The sequence below is a fragment of the Podarcis gaigeae genome (genome assembly GCF_964106915.1).
Source record: "Podarcis gaigeae genome assembly, chromosome: 3".
Lineage (NCBI taxonomy): Eukaryota > Metazoa > Chordata > Lepidosauria > Squamata > Lacertidae > Podarcis > Podarcis gaigeae.
In genome coordinates, this window is record NC_139680.1 from 105,631,399 (window position 1) to 105,653,160 (window position 21,762).

The following is a 21,762-nucleotide window of genomic DNA, read 5'->3' on the forward strand; positions in this document are numbered from 1 at the left end:
CCCCATTCAACTAAAGAATCGCCAGCATTGCTCTGGGCGAGAAGGCAGTCAGTACTCCAGTTGCCTTTTCGATATCTTGCAAGACATCATATGAGCTCCATTTACCTGCGGCGGCTCTGCTCCAATGCCATCCCTTGGATATATTAGAGTCTGGCGCTTGCATTAGAGCAAAGAAAATAAGAAAAGCCCTGGTGGAACAAGTCAGAGACATATAGAGTCCAGGATTCTGTTCTAAGCTGAGAGATTCTAAGTTTTATCTTATATACATGCCCCTGAAAGTAATTTTACTCATCTCCTGTAATTTCTTCTCCCCTTCTCCTTTCACACTTAACTTGCACCCTATTCTCCCACAAGCTATTTCTGTCATTCCTCTTCCCTACCATTTAAACATATTCCTCCTTTCTTCTCTCATTTTCTTCCCTTCTAGCTATCACTATTATTATTATTTTTTAAAAAAATGTTTTAGTGTTTTATTATGTCTTTATATGTGCTGGAAGCCACTCAGAGTGGCTGAGGAAACCTAGCCAGATGAGTGGCGTATAAATAACAAAACGTTGTTGTTGTTGTTGTTGTTGTTGTTGCCAGCCAGTGGCATATCAGAAGACAAGACCCCTCTCCCATGCATATTGCCTCTGATAATGGAGGTAATATGGCCATCATGACAAGTAGCCATAGATAGTCTTATCCAGTATGAATTTGTTTGATTCCCTTTTAAAACCATGCAAGTTGGATGGCCCCAAATGTATCTTTTTAAAAAATATATATATTATTGAGTTTTGCTGCCACCTTTGTCACCTTTCCTTATGAAGAGCTGTTCCAGCCCCTTGGTCTTATTTTGGTTGCCCTTTTCCAGCTCTACAATATTATTTTTGAGTCTTTTCTGTGCAGAATTGGGCTGTTAGGCAGCACAGTCCTGAATGTTTCTTAATGGCATGTTCTCCCTTGAAATAATCTCCTAAGAACAAAAAGTCATTGGGGTGCCTCATTACTGTGGTCGGATTTATTCCGTGCCGCATTCCTCCCCCAAACCCCAAGCAAATTAATGCATTACATATTTTATCCTTCTCTATTAGTTTTCAGACGTCAGTTGAAGAGGGTTTTATTTCAGGGGACAGCTGGGATCCATTGAATTATGAATTCGTGTTAACCACTGGTGCTTCTGTTGGACGTATTTTGTTTTTCAAATGCTGTCTATTTAAAAAAATGACTTCACCCTATCTCCCTAGTTAACTCAAGCCTTCTTCTGACTCAGCATGAAGCAATCACCCACCCAAAATGTTCCACATGGCATAATTAATAGTCACATCATTTTTACACAGCAATCTCAGGTATAACAGGAAATATTTTATATTACTTACACACACACACACACTCACACACACACACACACACACACTCACACACACAAACACACAAACAGAGGACAAGCCTCTTGATCTCTTTCATTCCCTCATACTTTGGTCACCTTCGTTGATTGAAGGACACCCTTCGTGACTAGAAATGGGAGATACATTTCTGAGGCAACAGTGTGGTTGTTTCAGTTTCTAAAAGAATTGCCTGTAAGACAAATAAAGCAAAACCCACTTCCTTCATCATACTCGGTACATTGACGTGGGTCGCGCTGTGGTCTAAACCAGTGAGGCTCTTGGGCTTGCTGATCAGAAGGTCGGCGGTTCGAATCCTTCCGGTGGGGTGAGCTCCTGTTGCTCTGTCCCAGCTCCTGCCAACCTAGCAGTTCGAAAGCATGCCAGTGCAAGTAGATAAATAGGTACCGCCGTAGCTTGAAGGTAAACGGCGTTTCCATGTGCTCTGGTACTCATCACGGTCCTCCGTGCGCCACTAGTAGTTTAGTCATGCCCTGGAAAACTGTCTGTGGACAAACGCTGGCTCCCTTGGCCTGAAAGTGAGATGAGCGCCACAACCCATAGTCGCCTTTGACTGGACGTAACCGTCCAGGGGTCCTTTACCTTTTACTCGGTATATATACTAGAAACCTTTTTCTCTCCTTTTTGTGGGGTGGGGGCAGGAATTTTTTGTAAAAAAATATTTATTTATTATAATCAAGTTTTCAAGGCAGATCTGCCACTCTGCTCCCTCATGAACCCCAGCTGGGTATGAGGGAAAAGGGATGAACTGGGAGATTCCAGAGGTGGATGGACTGAGGGAAGCGAAAGGGAGAAAAAGTGGAGAGCAGCAGGAGTCAGGGAAAGGAGGGAGAAAATTTAGTGTTTGTTGGGCAGAGAATGTGCGTGTGCCAATTTAGTAAATCTAGGTCAAATCTAGTAAAACAAATCCTTGAAAAATTGCCTAATTTTTCCATTCCCCTCCCTGAAACCACCATCAAATCACAGTTCAGAGCCGTCTCCATTGACTGACCCATAAATATCATGGATGTGGGACATGGATCATTATGGGTCTTCACAGTGCTTTGTTTGCTGTGCATGATGGTGCTCACTGGTTTGTAGTACCCCCACTTCCTCTTCTTTGCTGCTCACGGCAGCCATTTTGTGCCGGCACCCATTAACACGTGCATCATTAAAAAAACTAATTAAAAGTAAAAAAATAAAAAATTTTAAAAGCACACTAGATCTTCAAAAGCTTTAAATGGGGTCACCTCAAAACCATATAGGTAAGCTGTGTGGTCCACAAATGTGCTCAGTGATGTCTTAGTGGGTTCCTTGCCCTCCTACATGAGGAAAACCATTAGGCGTGGCTGACATGGAAGTGCAGTTTATCTGGAGAGGGGCAGTGAGTGCTGTGCAAATGCACTGGCAGAACCAATCCAGCAGTCATATGCATGTGCATGCACAGAGCTGACCTCCCCCTTCTCCTCTCCTCACTGGTGCCAGCTGTGACTCCAGTGCCAGAAGGCCAACCACTTCAGAAAATCATCACCATCCAGGCAGATTTGTGCCCTGTGGAACGCCTTCCCATCAGGTGTCAAGGAAATAAACAACTATCTGACTTTTAGAAGACATCTGAAGGCAGCCCTGTTTAGGGAAGTTTTTAATGTCTGATGTTTTATTGTATTTTTAACATTTTGTTGGAAGCCACCCAGAGTGGCTGGGGAAACCCAGCTGGATGGTCGTGGTATAAATAATATCCTCCTCCTCATCAATATTTTGGTGATGCTGGGAAGCTGCAGATCTCTGTGTTTTTACTGAGCAGTGTTACCAACAGAAGCATTAATTTCTTGGTGGCTTTTGGGGGTACTCTGTGTAAAATCATTCAGCTTTTAATTTTACTGGATCTGACTTTTCCCCAGATCCCAAAACAAATTATGTACAGTCATACCTCAGGTTACAGACACCCCAGGTTGCGATTTTTGGGTTACAGACGCGCCAAAACCCGGAAGTACCAGAACAGGTTACTTCCGGGTTTCGACTGTCGCACACCTGCAGAAGTGCTAAATTGCGCTTTGCGCATGCGCCAAAGCACCGAATCACAACCCGCAGGTGTGGCGCTGCAGGTTGCGAACGTTGCGGGTTGTGAACATGCCTCCCGCATGGATCATGTTCGCAACCCGAGCATCCACTGTATATGCATGCTTTGTCTCTTTCTGTGCGGTGGTGATAATGGGAAGAATAGTCCAAGGTAGTCCAAAGGAAGAGAAGTAACCAGAGGAGGCACTGCCTATGGCACTCCTTCAAAATTCCAAATGTGTTCATGGGCTCAAAAAGGTTCGTTCACTCATGCTCACTTACGTATTTTCCCAGCTCACCGACAATCAGGACTAGCACCATGCTTTTTTGTTTTTAAAGCAAGACAAGATTCCTAGAAAACCAGATTCCACACTAGTTCCCCAACATGGGATGTATGTGTGTATATGTACATAATCATAACACATGTGGCAGTGTTAAATGACAGCATTTCATCTTCTTGTGTAATATTCCTTTAAGCTGTTAGTGGCAGAATAGAGCTCTGAAACTGTTCACGGCTGTGGTTCTGGAGGAAGCCATCTAAACCATCCCAAAGGGGATCAGTTTTCTTACCAAATGACACTCAGTCAAACTGACTGCCTGAAGCCATATGACTAAGCTAAAACCAAAGAAACTTAGCTCTTCACCCCCACAAACTGCTTCCAGTGTACGGAATAGAATATAAAAGCAAATAGAAGTCCCTACAAATCATGTGTAGAACATGACTGAATTTCCAGAGGCAAGCTATGCAGTGACAAAACCCTGAAGATTTTATCTGTCGCGACACTTAAATGTTTGCTGTAGAAGTTATGGTCTTTCCCAAACCATGGACATAAGTCTGAGCGCATGTGAGGCTGGCCTGTTCATTTGCCCATAATTCTCTCACAGTCTGGGTGAAAAGATTGGTGGGGCATTAGAGTGTAGCTTCTGCATCCAGTAAAACAAGATAGCTACCCAATGTATTTAATCTTCATATTTATAGCCTGCCTTTCTTCCATGGAACACAAGCATGGGGTTCCCAGGCGATCTCCCATCCAGACTTATCCCAGATGTTGACTATACCCAGGTGCAATTAGCTTCAGCAAAAGGACTGCATGACTTGCCTGCCTTTGTAGTTTGGGAGGCACACCATAAATTGCCTTTTCCTGCTCTGCATTCTGTTAATAGCTCTGGCTGTATCTAGTGCAGGTCCTACCAAGAGAAGACCCATTGAAAAGAATGGGCTCTGAGTAAAACATAGCTGGACACAAGCCATGGTTTTGTGTGTGTGTGTGAGAGAGAGAGATGATGAGAGAGAGAGGCATGATTGTGTGTGTGTGTGTGAGACAGAGACAGAGACAGAGACAGAGACAGAGAGAGAATCCATTGCCTTTGCTGTTCCCATGGGGAAATATCTCATTAAAGCTAATGGGAGCTTTTCTCCATGCAAATAAATCACTTGGAAGGTTCATTGCGCTCAAGCAGTATATACATTTCATTTTCAAGAAGTAGAAGGGACAGGAGGCCCAACCAGATCAGGATCACAAAAGGGCAGAGGATTGCACACACACCCATGCCAATGTCCTAATCCAGAATGGGGCCTGTATTAAGGGCAAAGTAGGTGATTAATGTAATACATGCAGTTTAAATATTTTTCATTACTTTTCAAAAGTAAGTTTATACAGAATTCTGCAAAATGCGGTGTTATCAAACAGTTTCTGATGACGTTATACGTAGTCCATATACAGTTACGGATCAATGTTGGAAAAAGACAAGACATAAAATAAAACCAAAATCGACAAAGCACAGGTATGTGAATGCGTGGAAGGTAGAGACTGGAACTATTTATAGCACAGGCATTATGGTTAAACAAGACAGGGCAACAAAAACATGGGCTCCATTATACCAAGGGAAAGTATTTAAAGTATTCAAATGCCCTGAGTCACTTTAGCAGCCATATTTGTCTGTAAGCTGTTTGTGTGATGCTCAACCATGTTCCTCCTTGCTTTCAAATGAAACTAAATCAGGCCAAACAGGTACGAAATTGTCCCTTTTTTCTTTGGCCCCTAAGAACTCTCTGTTGATGGGTGCCTTCGGATGAGCCCTCACTCTTGCAAGTAAACAAGAGCAGCAAAAGGATTTGCTCCAGTGCTTGCCTACACCGGTTACCAGTGTTCAGTAACTAGAAAATGTAAATACTATAACCATTATATTTGCTGATATAATCTACCCATGTAAAAATGGTTCATAACACAGCAGTTCTGAAAGTCAAATATATCCAGATGGCACCTGTCTTAATGGGGAACCACAATACTGGTGGGAACATTTATTGTTTTTCTACGTGAAGGCAATTTCAGTTCAGTGTAATACTTGTGATTATTTTATTTTATTTTCCAGTGTTTTTGATCAGCTTTGCTGCAAAATATCTTCTCCTTGAGGCTGAACATTCACTATGTTCAATATCCTAGTGGTGGGTGGTGACCTTGCCAAAGTTTGTAATTCCCTCACTTGGAAGAAAACTGTGGTGATTTATAATTCGAGGTGAACATTGTGACCCTGAAAGTTCTTTTCCAGCTAGGATTGTAATCCCAACCAGAAAACAGCTCCTCCCGCACCCAACAGATTTGCTCTCATAAACATTGTTGCCTGTTTCGAAGAGGTTCCTCGATGGAGGGGTTAGTAGTGCACTCACTTTGAAAGAACTTGCATTCTTGTTGACATGTCTTTGATAAAAATCTGAGCAGCGGATGACAATGGCTAGGATCCAGTGGAGATACTAATCCATGCGCAAGTGCTCACAAGTCCCAAACTGTAAACTGCTTTTCTGAGCTTAAGGAAGTTTGGGAGTTCAGCAAGGGGCATTTCTGGAGAGGAAACCGGTGCATGCAATGATCTGATTTATGAAAGTGCATTGTGGTGCACAAGTACCGTAAACAGGATTCGGGTTAAACAAGGCTTTTCCATGCAGGACACAAGAGCCAGTGTGGTGTAGTGGTTAGAGTGTCAGAGATCAGGGTTCAAATCCCCAGTCACTGGGTGACCTTGGGGCCAGTCACTGCATCTCCGCCTAACCTGCTTTATGGGGTTGTTGTGGGGATTAAATGAGGGGCGAGAACTATGTTCACTGCTTTCAGCCCCTTGGAGAAAAATGTGGGATATAGACGGGGAAAAAACCACCGTATTTTTTGCTTTATGGGACGCACCTGACCATAGGACACACACAGTTTTAGAGGGGGGAAACAAGAAAAAAAAATTCTCTCCCTCTCTGCGCAGCGCCCCTTTAGCGAAGCGGCAGGAGAAACGGAGCCCCTTCCATTTCTCCTCCCACTTCGCTGAAGGGGCGCTGCGCAGAGAGGGAAAGCTGCGCAGCGCCTCTCCAGGCTTCAGCGAAAGCAATGCGAAGCCTCTAGAGCACGGTGGAAGCGCTCCCACTGCGCTTCAGAGGCTTCGTGTTGCTTTCACTGAAGCCATGGAGCCTGCATTCACTCCATAAGACGCACACACATTTCCCCTTAATTTTTGGAGGGGGGAAATTGTGTCTTATAGAGCGAAAAATATGGTAAATAAAATAAACGTGGGTCATCTTGATTTTAATATAAAGTGGGAGGTTGGGGGTGAAGCATTGACAGGTAGGAGAGGGAAGGGGAATCAGATTCCTCCCCCAAGCATCACTTGTTTTTAAATGCAGTTTTTGATCTCAGATCCCAGCTCAAGAAAAAGGCATTGGAAAGAAAGCAATTTTAGTGGGGGGAAGTGCTGGAGAGGAGGGCTTGGCTCTTGGCCTTGGTGTACTTTACCCCTCCACCACTGCCTGCCACTTTATATTAAGTTAATGGCAGCCTGGCTTCTACACACTGGTCTGTTGCTGCTGGTTGAAGTTTGACCCTTACATCCTGTGTTTTCCTAGCTGTGCCAATCTCAGCCTACTGCAGATTAAGTTTACGTAGCAATTTCCATTCTAATTATCTGTTTTCAATCACTCGCATCTTACATAAACTTTCCAGGCTTCTTCTCTGCCACAGATGTGTATATATAATTAAACAATTAACATTGCCAACTCTGTGGTATTCAGTAGAAGTAACCAGAGTTCATAAAACACACTTGTATATAGTTATAGATATAGATATAGATATAGATATATATAGATACATTTTTTAAAAAGCAACAACTATGGATTAAATTGATGGTGGCTGAATGGAAAGGAAGTGTAGAATGGATTTATCTCACATAGAGTATACATATCACACTGAAAACTGTAGAGAAACTGAGTGTTTGGGCAGTGGGAATGTGTTCCACAGGGATTCACAGTAAGGTAAACATTTCCATAAAGTGCATCTGTATGTCAGGACCTCTTGTCTGCATAGAGTCTCAAACCAGGGTCCTCTGGGAGCTGAGCTGGGGTTTTGCTCCTGTGACCTAAGAGCCAAATGGCTTGCACAATTTATTTATTTATTTATTTATTTATTTGTTAGTTCCATTTATATACCACTTTTCCTTCAGTGAGCTCAAGGTGGTATATGTGGTTCTCTTCTTCCCCATTTTATCATTGCAGCAACCCTGTGAGCTCAGGTTAGGCTGAGAGTCTGTGACTTGCCCAAGGTTCAGCCACTGAGTTTCATGGCTGAGCAGGGATTTGAAGCTCAATCTCCCAGGTCTAGTCCAACACTCAAGAGCTGATCTGAGTTTCATTGGTTCCATGTGATTAGGAAGTATCCTGGCGATACTGTGAGTTACTAGGACTTTGTTGAATGGTATTAGTTGTTTTGATGAATTTGTTGTTGTTTTGATGAATTTGTAGTTGCTTTATATGCTATTGTGTGATAGTATAGTGATCACAATGGGTTTTGTTTTTTTGTTTTTTTTAAATGCTATTGTGATTACTGGGTGGCGCTGTGGGTAAAACCTCCGTGCCTAGGACTTGTCAATCGTATGGTCAGCAGTTCGAAACCCGCGTGGGGTGAGCTCCCGTCTTTCGGTCCCAGCTCCTGCCCACCTAGCAGTTCGAAAGCACCCCTAAGTGCAAGTAGATAAATAGGTACCGCTTTCTAGCGGGAAGGTAAAACGGCGTTTCTGTGTGCTGCGCTGGCTCGCCAGAGCAGCTTCATCACGCTGGCCACGTGACCTGGAAGTGTCTTCGGACAGCACTGGCTTCCCGGCCTCTTAAGTGAGATGAGCGCACAACCCTAGAGTCAGACATGACTGGCCCTACGGGCAGGGGTACCTTTACCTTTTTATTGTGATTACTGCGAATGACTTTGAGCTCAACATTTGTTGTTGGGAAAGTGGAATACAAATACTAAATCAGCTCATCATGCTTTTAAAAAAGAAGGAAAAAGGCTGGTGGGCATGAGCCAAACCCTTAAAAAGGGTAAAGGGGACCCCTGACCATTAGGTCCAGTCGTGGCCGACTCTGGGGTTGCGGTGCTCATCTCGCTTTATTGGCCGAGGGAGCCGGCGTGCAGCTTCCGGGTCATGTGGCCAGCATGGCTAAGCCGCTTCTGGTGAACCAGAACAGCGCACGGAAACGCTGTTTACCTTCCCGCCGGAGCAGTACCTATTTATCTACTTGCACTTTGACGTGCTTTCGAACTGCTAGGTTGGCAGGAGCAGGGACTGAGCAACAGGAGCTCACCCCGTCGCGGGGATTTGAAACGCCGACCTTCCGATCGGCAAGCCCTAGGCTCTGTGGTTTAACCCACAGCGCCACCCAGAAGCAGCTTAGTCATGCTGGCCACATGACCCGGAAGCTGTACGCCGGCTCCCTCAGCCAATAAAGCGAGATGAGCGCCGCCCACGACTGGACCTAATGCTCAGGGGTCCCTTTACCCTTTACCTCAGTAGGCATTAGGCCCATCCAATATAACTATTTAGATCCCAGCCTTACCCATTGCTTCATCATTCTGTGTTCTTGCATGGGTCTGTGCACTGCTGCATTACCACGTGCTGTGGGAAAGAAATGGCTCTTCATGGGCAGGAAAGAAGGTGCTCTGCTCATCTGTGGTTTTGACGCCTTTTAAAGTCACCTCTTTTTTTGGCCACAATTTGTGTAACAAATGGGTGCCAGAGATAGCATCTGTTAAAACCAGCTCCTATGGCCAAGGGGAGGAAATTAGCAGACTCTCCTTGGTCAGCAAGCCTTCTTTATACATTAACACCCATGGCAAACAAGCAAACTAAAAGGACCACAGAAAGAAGTTTCACACCTTATTCCCCCCCCCCTCCGAATTCTCAGGAAGGCAAAACCTGCTTTTTTATTGTTTAGGTGACAGGTGAAGACCCTTTTACTCTCCAAAGCTTTAAAGAGCGGACTGGTGTTGGCTGCTGCTTTTATTGGCTTGCAGAACAGGTTTTTGCTGCTCCTGTTCTTTCAAAACTCTTTGTGTGCGTTTTTAATTGTTTTATAATTAAAGTAAACAGTTTTGGATATTTTAAATAGAAAAAAAGGATATGTAAATGTTTCAAACAAACAGAAATAAGCTTAAAAGAAAAGAACTGTTCAGTGCAGCATAGCAGAGAGAACATAGCTTTCTGGTGCCGTTTTTAGTTAAACATCTGAGCTAGGTTAAGAGCTTTGAGAACTTAAAGACGAAAAGTCACTTTATCCAGGGATAGCCCACATATATATTGACCTGTTCTGACCTCTTTTTCTTAATGGTGACTGCTCCTGCTCAGGCTGCACAGAAAAAGCATTTTGGTTCCAGAAATTCATTCTGACTTTGCAGCTAAGATATAATTGATAGAATTCTACAGGATGGGCTATTAGTGTGTGAAAACAGTTCAGTTCCAATGATCCCCAGGCATGAACCTCCAAATGGTGGAGGTGTCAGACGCCATCTTAGCACCCAGGCACCTTCACTTGTTCATAAATGGTTGAAAGCTAGGTGCAAAATGCGCCTGGCACCTGGCTAATTTTGAACACTGATTTTAAGCACACCCAGTACACAGGACTTCATCCCCACAAAGAATCTTCAGAATGCTACCATTCCCAGCACCATTAACAAACTACAGTTCCCAGGATTTGTTGAGGGGAGTCACGTGTGTGTGTTGCATGTGCAGTGGTGTAGATCTGCTATGGCAAATGTGTCGTAGCTTGAGCTGTAGCAGAAAAGGCGCAGCTCCATCAGATACATGAAAGTGGACCACAGACGTTACACAGTGGTACCTCAGGTTAAGAACTTAATTCGTTCTGGAGGTCCGTTCTTAACCTGAAACTGTTCTTAACCTGAAGCACCACTTTAGCTAATGGGGCCTCCTGCTGCCGTCTCGCCGCTGGAGCACAATTTCTGTTCTCATCCTGAAGCAAAGTTCTTAACCCGAGGTACTATTTCTGGGTTAGCGGAGTCTGTAAGCTGAAGCGTCTGTAACTCGAGATACCACTGTATATGATATGCACATAGATCTAGAAGGAGAGGGGTATGGTAGAATCTGTGTTGCAGAATGAGATAAAAGAAGTGTATCCATATCTTTGTTGCCCTACTGATAGCGACGCAATTTGAGCAGCAACCATAAACAGACTAGGACCGTCTTCGCCAGAATTGGTGCTTGTCAAATGTTTTGGTCTACAGCTCCCAATTATTATTTGATTGTTTCATCAAATTTATACACTGCTTGATTTGTGGGGAAACCCTCAAAACAGTTTAAAATAAAGAATAAAGCAATAATGGAGCAATCGATAGCTCCAGCCAGCATGAGTTGTAGTCCAAAACACAGGGACGGCACCAGGTGTATAAGATTGTACATGCTGTTGAGAAAGTGGGCAGGGAGAGTTTTTTTCTTCCTCTTTTTCAATGCTAGAACCTGGTCTCATCCGGTGAAGCTGAATGCCAGAAGATTCGAGACAGACAAAAAGAAAATACCTCTTTCTTTGGCTACTGCAAGTGACGGCCACCAGCTTGGGCTGGCTTTAAGGGGATCAGACACATTGATGGACGATAAAGTGACTGTTTGGCTTTAAGGGAAGAAAGACGAAAAGAAATACAAATGCAATTACTTTTTATAGAGTATTTAAATCACTGTTTGCATCCCCTCCTTATCATTCGTGCTGTGGGAGAAAAGAAGGGACAAACCTTTGTTAATGGGGTTCACATATCCTGTTAAAAGGGGAAATTATTTCATGTGAGAAGTCAGTCAGGAAATACTGTTCCTAAAATGCATAGGCATACACACACACACACACACAAAAAAAAAAAAAAAACACAACTGTTATAAAATTTAAATCCCATTGGGGAGGCAAACTACTCAAGAGAGGAACTCACAGTGGGAGTGCTTTGATATTTACCTGTGAAAAGAATTTGGCATGTTAGATTTGAAACTTGGCAACCTCTTGATTAAGTAGCCCTTGGAGCAAAAGACACATTAAGGGTGATTTCCCTCAATGGTTCCAAGTTTTACATAAGGAAATTTGGATAGGTTTCTCCCTGCAAGCACACGCTCTGCAAACCTCCTCTCCCCCCTTCTTTCCCCCCTCCTTCCTCTCTCTCTTTCTCTCTCTCTCTCTCCTCTCTCTCTCTTTTTAAGCTGATCTAGCCTCTGTGCATGTGCAGAGTTCATGTCTCAGCAAACCTTTTATACTATTGAAAATGTTGCATCTTTTGGCTAAATTAGAATTTGAATAAGGGAAGGGAAGGGTAAGGAGTAGATTTTAAAAATAGGGTTAGATTTTAAAACAAAAAAGAGAAACTCAGCAATTTAAGTATTCACCAAAGCTAGCGATTGCAGCCCAAGCAAAGGGACAATTGCTTCCTTTATGTACAGGAAAGGGCTAATATCCCTCTGGCCATTCGCGGAACAATCTGCCACGCCCTTATATATGGGGGAAAAATGGCCAGAGTCAGACTTCATAAGATTTTTAACATTCTGTCATTTCAGCCTTACCATTTGCAGACAAAATTTTCCTGCCCTTTATTTACAGGATTGGTCAAGGCTACTCTACTTGATTATATGAATTTGTATGTGCTTAAACTTTGAGTCTGATTTTTGTAAATAGACAAAATGATAAACACTGCAATCACTTAAATGCCTGATATCACCAGTTCTGCTTCAAAACATCACGGCCTTTACCTCTCACCTTTTTAAAAAAACAAAGAGCAAATCTGGGCTAAATTTCAACTCATCAGCCACAAATTGGGAAAGTTGAAAGGGACCTGGGGTCATCTAGTCCAACCCTAAAATACAGGGTTCATAGCAAGATTTGTACTACCAGAAACACACATACTTATGTACACATACTTATCTGAAGATAAGTACACATACTTATCTGTACACATACTTATCTGAAGAAGTGTGCATGCACACGAAAGCTCATACCAAGAACTGACTTAGTTGGTCTTTAAGGTGCTACTGGAAGGAATTTTTTTGTTATGTACACAGACACAACTGGGGAAGAGACCACAAGCCATGCGTCTATCACAAGCCATGCGCCTATCATGTACTAAGGAAGAGGAAAATAAAAGTACCCAACTTTATACAGAACCCTTTTAGCAGATCTTGAGATTAGTTTGAGTTTACTTCCTTAGACGTGCAAGTTCCTTAGAGTGCAAGTTCCTAGACAAATTATCTTTAAAGGAAGATTGAAGTGAACATTTTTCCTAAGATAGGGAGAGGATCTCTTATAAAGCATAGTTAAAACAGCCATAGATTTGATTTAAAGGGAATACAAAAGTGACAATTTTTCCTGAATTTGCAGAGGAATAGTAAGCCTAATCTGAATTTGCAGAGGAATAGTAAGCCTAATCTATGCCCCCCCCTGCAGTTTCCTTTAAAGGAAGCTTACTCGGGAGTAAATTTACCTGGCACAGAAGAAGAAAAAAAAACCCTGAAAGAGACAGAATGAAACGGGGGGGGGGTGGGGGTGGGGTGGGGCATTTTCTAAGAAAAGAGGCCAGGAAGTCTTATAGAGACTGATATCAGGAGCCTTACAATAACTCTTCTGTCCAACCAAATCAAAGTTAAAACTGGACTCAGATATTTTTCTTAGAAGGAAGACCATACTTTCATAGGCATATGCTTAATGAAGTACATACAAGGAGGAAGACTCTTTTGAGCCTCTCTCAAATAACAAACATTTATATATATATATATATATATATATATATATATATATAAACACATAACAAATAACAAACACTACATTCTCATTTTCGTCTTGTTTAAGATTGATAAGGCCCAACATGGCTTGCTTAGATTTAAAATTTTGGAGCAAGCTTGCATTTTTACTTTAGATGGCACATTAAAGATAAGCAGCTGCTGGATGTTACCTAAGTACAATTTAAACACTGGAAAAATGTTTCTTAAACACAAATTGAAGGGGACTGTCAGAGTCCAGGCGGGAAGTAAGCACCAACTGGGCTTCTTTACCATCAGGAGTCTGCGGGTTCATTTCTTTTGATTGAGGTGCACCCATTTTCAATTAAAAGGGGTTTGGACCTGGGCAAAACTCCGAAGGGTCCGGAAAAGGGGAAACCTGGTCAAAACTCCGAGGGGAAAAACCTGGGGAAACCTGGACAAAACTCCGAGGGGAAAAAACCTGGGGATACCTGGACAAAACTTTGAGGGGAAAAACCTGGGGATACCTGGACAAATCTCCGAAGGGGGAAACCTGGGGACACCTGAACAAAACTCAGAGGGAAAAAACCTGGGGATACCTGGACAAATCTCCGAAGGGGAAAAACCTGGGGACACCTGAACAAAATTCAGAGGGGAAAAACCTGGGGATACCTCACGTAATCTCTATTCTACAACCCACAGCAATCTCCCTGCCTCTTACAATCTAACTCAAGAGTCCCTACTGAACTCTTGCACACTTGCAATGCCAGATTGAGACTCTGGAATATGAAAGATGGAAAGGAATTCAGCACCCTTGCGTTCTCTGTTCACAGGTCATTTCTAACAAAGATCGCCATGGCAGAGGTGCGGCTGCGCTGGGAGTTATAGTTTTCAGTGCAGAAGAAATTGCACAACCTTTCTGGGCAAAACTCCGAAGGAATAGGTTGGCATATAGAATTAAGTGGAAGAAATCACACACAACCTTGTGCCTGGGCATACTCTGAAGGGCTAGGGCTGGTGTTGAGATCGAGAGGACAGAAAGGAGCAGAAGGCAATTTTTTCAAGAGTTAAAGTGAGGAAAGAAGTAAGGATTTGAGAAGTATAGGTTTGCTGTGGTTTGCAGAAACCCACCCCACTACCCATTTTTCCTACTCATACTTACTTCGCAAGCGCTGTCCTGGTGATCCCGGGATCTCTTGACTGGTTGTTTAAGGCCGGCCTGATCAAGCGTTGCTTCCTCTGGTTAGCCCCGCTGAACCTCCAGTTATTTCCAGACCCTGGGATCAATGGAAGACTGGTTATTCCTCCTGGCAAACTGCCTGGTGCGCGCTGGATAACCAGTCCTTCCTCGCTTCCAGAATCCGGGTAACCAAAAGTCCCTTCGTGCGTGGTCGCCATCTGTTGTAAATAAAAATATGCCCTTTTCCCTTATGGGGTATCCAAGAGCCCATATAGAGTCCTTACATAGGTTCCCTATTGGTAGGAGAAAATAACAGAGGCCAACCAGAGAATATTGAGAAGCAAAGCAGCTAGTAAGCTTGATCTTCTTTTTTGATCTGTTGCAACAGGGTGCTCCCCTCACACGCAGGAGAGGAAGAGGACCCAGAACAATGGCCTGCAAGGCCTTATAAAGACTATTGAAATTGCCACCCTGTAGATCAAGACCACCCCCAGAAACATTATGCATACATCACAGAAGGGGTGTAACCTAAGACCACCCCTCAGATACATCCCACCTACATCACAGAAATTTAAATGTTGTTTTTCTCTTGTCCTTGTTTATCTCCTGTCTGGCAGGTTACTTGATTGGATTTCCTGGGGAGCCTGGCCATTCTTTTGTAGTGGTAAAATACTTATTTCCTGAGCCAGGTCACAGGCTCACACCTTGTATCTTAAATGTGTCCTTAAGACAGGATTTGTGAGGAAAGAGACAATTGGGAGACTTTTCCATTTTGACCATGCAGAGAAACATTTGCTCAGTTTAGGAATCAAAATGGTTCCAGGTTGGCTTTCCTGTGCTGATCTTTGTACATGTGGTTATGAACGTTGCCATATATCTAAGACCATAAAATTCCTATCACACTATCAATGGTCCCTTGTCATGATGGATAAGTTGCACTGCTTCCAGTATCAGATGCAGTACCCAGAGGCCTCTGAACAGAGGTTTTTTTACGTTATTAAGGCACGGGCAACTTTCTAGGTGACTAGCTTTCTGAGACCCGTATAAATTCCCCATCGACATGTAAATGCTGGAGAATGGACAAGCATGCCACTGACCTTCGTTTATTTATTTTTTATTCCACTTTTTGTATAATTCATGGCCATAAAATATAGGAAGGGAATTTGCGAGCAAGTTTGTTTATTATTCTTATCCAGATTTAGAATGTTACTAGTAATTTTCATTTGGCGTTTAGAAAACCTCTACCAGATATTGCTACAGGAAATTGTGTCTTGTTTTGTTTGTTTCATTAAAAAAGGGAAAAGGTGAAACTTCAGCAAGGATCTGCTGGTGCTGTCAAAAATCCATGTTAATTCAGACAAGCTTAATTGGTTGTAAACACCTGTTTTGTTGTTGTTTATTAGTTCAGTGATTTTCAACTGAATGCAAGTTGAACTGGAAATCATTAGCTGACAGCAAATGTACGGATTTCATGATATAACTGTTCAAATTCGCTAATGACTTGACAAACCATTATTTTTTGTAAATGGGGTTTATCCATGTGAGAAGATCTATGTGACCTGCGGAAAGACAGTAATTTTGCAACTCTCCCCCTGCTACCTGAATCTGAGTAACACGTTTTTACAATTTTGTATCCTGCAGGTTGGAAAACGTTGGGAAACTGGTACGAGAAGCCAATCATGAGGGGATTAAAGAATCTAGCTGCCTTTCCTGGGGGTCTTCACCTTTTAAGCGTTTGTGTGCTCTTGCTGCTATTTCACATGGACAAAGTGCATGCAGAACATCCGTCCGAAAATGCCAGCAAAGAGGATGCGTGCACTGGTACCTATTTCTGTAAGAAAGGTGTGATTTTGCCAATCTGGGAGCCTCAAGACCCTTCCTTTGGAGATAAAATAGCAAGAGCTACTGTATACTTTGTGGCTATGGTCTATATGTTTCTAGGAGTATCCATCATAGCAGACCGCTTCATGTCATCCATAGAAGTTATCACATCCCAAGAAAGAGAGATCACGATCAAGAAATCCAATGGCGAGACCACCAAGACGACTGTTAGAGTTTGGAACGAGACTGTTTCCAACTTAACGCTGATGGCTCTGGGCTCTTCTGCCCCTGAGATTCTCCTTTCTGTCATTGAAGTGTGCGGCCATGGCTTCACTGCAGGGGACCTTGGGCCGAGCACCATTGTAGGAAGTGCTGCTTTTAACATGTTTGTCATCATAGCCATCTGTGTCTACGTTGTCCCTGATGGGGAGGTCAGGAAGATTAAGCACCTCCGTGTGTTTTTCGTCACGGCCGCTTGGAGCATCTTTGCCTACACATGGCTCTACCTGATTTTGTCTGTCATATCTCCTGGGGTTGTCGACGTCTGGGAAGGCTTGCTCACCTTGTTCTTTTTCCCCATCTGCGTGGTGTTCGCATGGGTTGCGGACAGAAGGCTTTTGTTCTACAAGTACGTCTACAAGAAGTACAGGGCTGGCAAGCAGAGGGGCATGATCATCGAGCACGAAGGCGAAGGGCCACAGTCCAAAGCGGACATTGAAATGGATGGGAAGGTGGTGAATTCTCATGTCGAAAGCTTCTTGGACGGCACCCTGGTCCTAGAGGTGGACGAGAAGGACCATGACGACGAGGAAGCAAGGAGGGAAATGGCCAGGATCCTCAAAGAGCTGAAGCAGAAGCACCCAGACAAAGAAGTTGAGCAGCTGATAGAGCTAGCTAACTATCAGGTATTGAGCCAGCAGCAAAAGAGCCGAGCCTTTTACCGTATCCAGGCTACTCGGCTCATGACGGGAGCTGGCAACATACTGAAGAGGCATGCAGCTGACCAGGCAAGGAAAGCGGTCAGCATGCACGAGGTCAACTGTGAAGTGGCAGACAACGACCCTATCAGTAAGGTCTTTTTTGAGCAGGGCACCTACCAGTGCCTAGAGAACTGTGGCACGGTAGCTCTAACTATTGCTCGCCGAGGTGGCGATTTGACCAAGACCATCTCAGTTGACTTCCGAACAGAAGATGGCACAGCCAACGCTGGCTCCGACTATGAGTTCACTGAAGGGACAGTGGTGTTTAAGCCAGGCGAGATGCAGAAGGAAATACGGGTGGGCATAATTGACGACGATATATTTGAGGAAGATGAGAACTTCCTCGTTCACCTCAGTAATGTGAAAATGTTATCTGAGGAGGGAGAAGACGGTGTTCTGGAGGTCAACCACATTGCAACCGTGGCTTGCCTGGGGTCGCCTGCTACTGCCACTGTCACGATCTTTGACGACGACCACGCTGGCATTTTTACCTTTGAGGAGCCAGTCACTCACGTGAGTGAGAGCGTGGGAACGATGGAAGTGAGAGTGCTACGGACATCTGGAGCGCGAGGAAATGTTATTGTGCCCTACAAAACCCTTGAAGGCACGGCCAAAGGGGGCGGAGAGGACTTCGAAGACACTTGCGGAGAGCTTGAGTTCCAGAACGACGAGATTGTGTAAGTACTGCTAAACCTTTGTGGCTTGTCAACAGTTCAGGTATACTTGCAATCATATCTGGTAAAATGTTATCATCAAAATTCATGCTGAATCAAATACTGGGTGCTCTTGTGTGCAAAATATAGAGGAAGCCATGGCACCTTAGGTGCTGTGTGTGCGTGTGTGTGTGTGTGTGTGACTGTGACAAACCCATGCAGATTCCCCATGTTATGAAGCTGTGTGCCTGTCAGAGAGTGCTGTCAAGAGGAGTGAATCCCAGAAGTGTGTCTGTGCATTGTTTTGAAAGTCCACATGACTGTTGTGTGGAAATTACCAGCCTTTTCAGAGATCCCAGGTGGGAGTAGCTCTAAACAGTACGAGGTGAAAGCAATGTAGAAATCGTAGACTCTTTTCCCAGGCACACTTGAGCTCATCAGGTATGTGGCTAGGAAGATCTTGCTTTCAGAGCTTTTCTGGGATGGCCCTGCTGTTCCCTTTGCAAAAAGCAGCCTGAGACTAATAAGCACCGTCAGGTTGCAAGTTCAGAGAGGGCTGTCATTAGCCTTTGTGACATCATGAAATATTTATGCCCTGCGCTTTCAAGTTAATGTTGCCACGTGGGGGAAAGTCCAATTAGGCAAGGCAGCCAGGTTTGACAGTTTACAGACAGGGAAAGAGGCTAGAGAGGAAACATTGCTGATAAGCATTTCCTGGCAACTAGGGACAGAATTTCCCTCTTTCGTTTCTGCACAAAATTGTAAATATATTGTTGTCTATTTATTGTATGGTGAAGGGAAGGGAAGTAATGGAAGTCTGAAGGACCACCCTGCAAATCAAATAATACTTCATCCTATATACTTCAATGTGAAGGAAAGAGGCCACTGCCCATCTCAAGTTCTAGTCCTTCATGAAAACAAACTATTCCTAAGGCAGAACCGCTTGTGAATAATCGTGCACATTGCACTAACTCTGGAGATCATGGACCAGTTCACTATTTAAAGGAAGTCTGTTGAGACCGGCACATTGAATGCTTAACATTAAGTTTTGTGACTTAGTTTATGCATTCACATAATGAATTTGCATCTTGTTGCCATGCATAACGTGGAGGTAGAAATTGTTCTAGCAGTGGTGCTGATAAATAAGTGAAGGGCTTAAAAAAATTATCTTGGGAGGGTGCCAACCTGTGGGATGAAAGACTCGTTTCCTTGTTCAATATTTACATGTGTTCAGAAGCGTCACCTAAGCAAAATGCTTTGAGTCCCCCACCTACCTGCCCATTGGGTAAGCTTCGTTTTCATTACGAGGTTTTTCTTTCTTTCTTAAGACCATCAATGTTGATGGCTATATTTCCCTGCTGGCATCATTGGGCAGTGATTGATAACTTAGACAACGTTCTAGTGTTTTTGGATTCAAGCTGGCTGTTGTTTTAGGTTTAAAATGATTAGAGATACCTAAGATGCAGGGACGTGACATTTCTGTTGCCTGCCCCACCCTTGAAGTGTGACTTACCCCATCTCTGGGCCCATTGTGCTTCTGCACATTCATTATCATGTTTGCTGAGAGTCCAGTTTTCTGGCCACATGCACTTAAGACATATACGCCCCATTTAAACATCTATGTGCAATGCATTAATGCAGCAGGTTCATTATGTGGGGCAGCTGCAATCCTGTGCTACATGCTGAGGTATAAATGGAAAACTGCTTCAATATATATATTAGAAGGGGTAAAGGTAGTATTGTGGATGCCCTGAATCTTTTATTTTTCCTTCTGAATCAATGCATGGTATTCTGTGGAATCAGGATGAATAAGAGCAGGTGCTGTAAGGAGTTTTACGGTGGTTTAAAACTTTGTGCTGAAGGTTTTAAACTGTCTTGAAGAAAGAAAAAGAGAAACAATAGCAAAAGAGGAGAGGAAGTCAAGGTGTAAAATATCTGAACTGGAATCAACTAACTGGTACACTAATGGAAACCAGAGCAAGGACTCCAAGCTAACGCATGTGTCCAGGAGGGGAAGGGGGATAGTTTTGTTGTGCTAGCAGAAATACTTGATGTTGCATTTGTCCTTATGAAGTTATGGCAAATTCAAATTGATATCTGTTTTATCTGGGAGGTTCTGTAGATGTGTGAGTTCAGGTGTGTGCAAAATGCAGCCAGTGTGTGATGTACTGAAGTGTATCAGGAAGGCAGAACAACGTTTTTGAGCAACTAGTCTTTGATCTCTCAAGACTTATCTGTTGTCTCAGTGAATCACTTAGTTTTAAAGGATTCATGAGTTTTCACCAGGTGCAAACTAACAAAGACCACAATATACATCCAGACCAGCCTCTCTATTTTTGGGGAGAGAAAGGGGGGGTTACCATATCAGCAAAGCAGCAGCAGCAATGTCAAAATTTATGAAGTTTGCTACTGGCTTTTAAAAAGAGTGTGGTGAGCCTATGGCCCTCCAGATGTTGGATTTAAACTCTCATCAACCCAGCTTTCATGGCCAGTGGTCATGTGGTTCAGAAACATATAGACAATGTTAGAATGGGCTCAAAATGTGCTGGTTTTCCTGGTGCCAGCCAGGGTGAACTGTTGAAAGAAAATGTGCTGGTGGTCATGGAAGATATGAAAAGAAGCACATATCTGTCTAGTTTGGACCCAAAGTGTGAGAATTCAGCATAGATGGCACTTGGTTTCCCAACATTAGGGAACTGTTTGAAATTTTTTGCCTAACTGACAAATCATTATTTCCGGAAGACCATACAGAGATTATGTGCCTGAAGCCCGTTGACTGGTTCAACTCATTTGCTATGATCTCAAGCTGGCATGGCTAATTTTAGAAACATAGAGAATAATTTGAAATAGTTTGTGCAGATGGAGTTGCAACATTTCACACACACACACATATACACACATACCTGGATAAGAGTAGTAGACCTCTCCTGGTACTCTTGCAAAAGAGGCTTTGTGCTGCCCCAGCAGTGATACTCTATATTTTATTGATTGGTGTAAGATTGCAGCCATGATAAGAAACCTTTTCTAAGAGACGAGTGTCAGAGCAACACAGGCAGCTAAGATAGGCTAGTAAATGAAATGAATGAAGGCTTAAAAAAAAAGCAGCACTCGAAAGATGTGGCCTAATTTTTAGAGGTGCTCAGAGCCAAGAACTCTCGGTGAAAAATCAATAGGCGTTATGGGTGCTTCGTTCTTCTGAAAATGATCCTCTTTAGCCTCTGTTATGCATTTCCCCAAGGCCCAATTATATAAAGCAAAGTTGCCTCGCCGTGTCCACGGAGGCTTGCCATCCATCAGAGGACATTTTGTGGTGTTTTCTTCTCCACGGTCTGTCAGACAGCTTCGGAGTAAAGTGAAAGCTTTTGTTTTACTCCAAGGGTTAGGGAACCATGGACAGCTTTCCAGATTGCAACTCCCTTCAGACCCAGCGAGAATGGCCATTGGCCAGGGGTTATGGGACTTGTAACATCTGGAGGGCCCAAAAGTTCCCTACACCTGCTTTGCACCACACAATGGACACGCATTCCAGTGAATCAGCTGCTGTCTCAGCTGCCAGCCTTTCCACTCCGCTAATGTTTTTGAAGGGGGCTGTTCCTTTTTAAAAAATTTATAAGTGCCGCCTGATTATCATGTGCTGAGACTTACATTAGCTCCTGAAATGAATATGTTAATAATAAATAGGGCTG

General features: G+C 43.5%; 1 protein-coding gene across 13 annotated transcripts in view; it reads left to right on the forward strand.

Annotated features, from left to right (window-relative positions):
• The window catches only part of SLC8A1 (solute carrier family 8 member A1), a 301,989-nt gene that overhangs the window by 51,563 nt on the left and 228,664 nt on the right, over positions 1-21,762 (forward strand). For 12 of the 13 annotated variants that reach the window (XM_083733171.1, XM_083733177.1, XM_083733174.1 and 9 more), the window contains exon 2: positions 16,264-18,100. In XM_083733171.1, coding sequence (XP_083589297.1) covers positions 16,302-18,100 — 1,799 coding nt within the window. In that variant the 5' untranslated portion in view covers positions 16,264-16,301. Of the gene's footprint in view, positions 1-7,950; positions 8,124-16,263; positions 18,101-21,762 lie in introns of all 13 variants that reach the window. The other variant, XM_083733167.1, reaches the window with a different exon arrangement.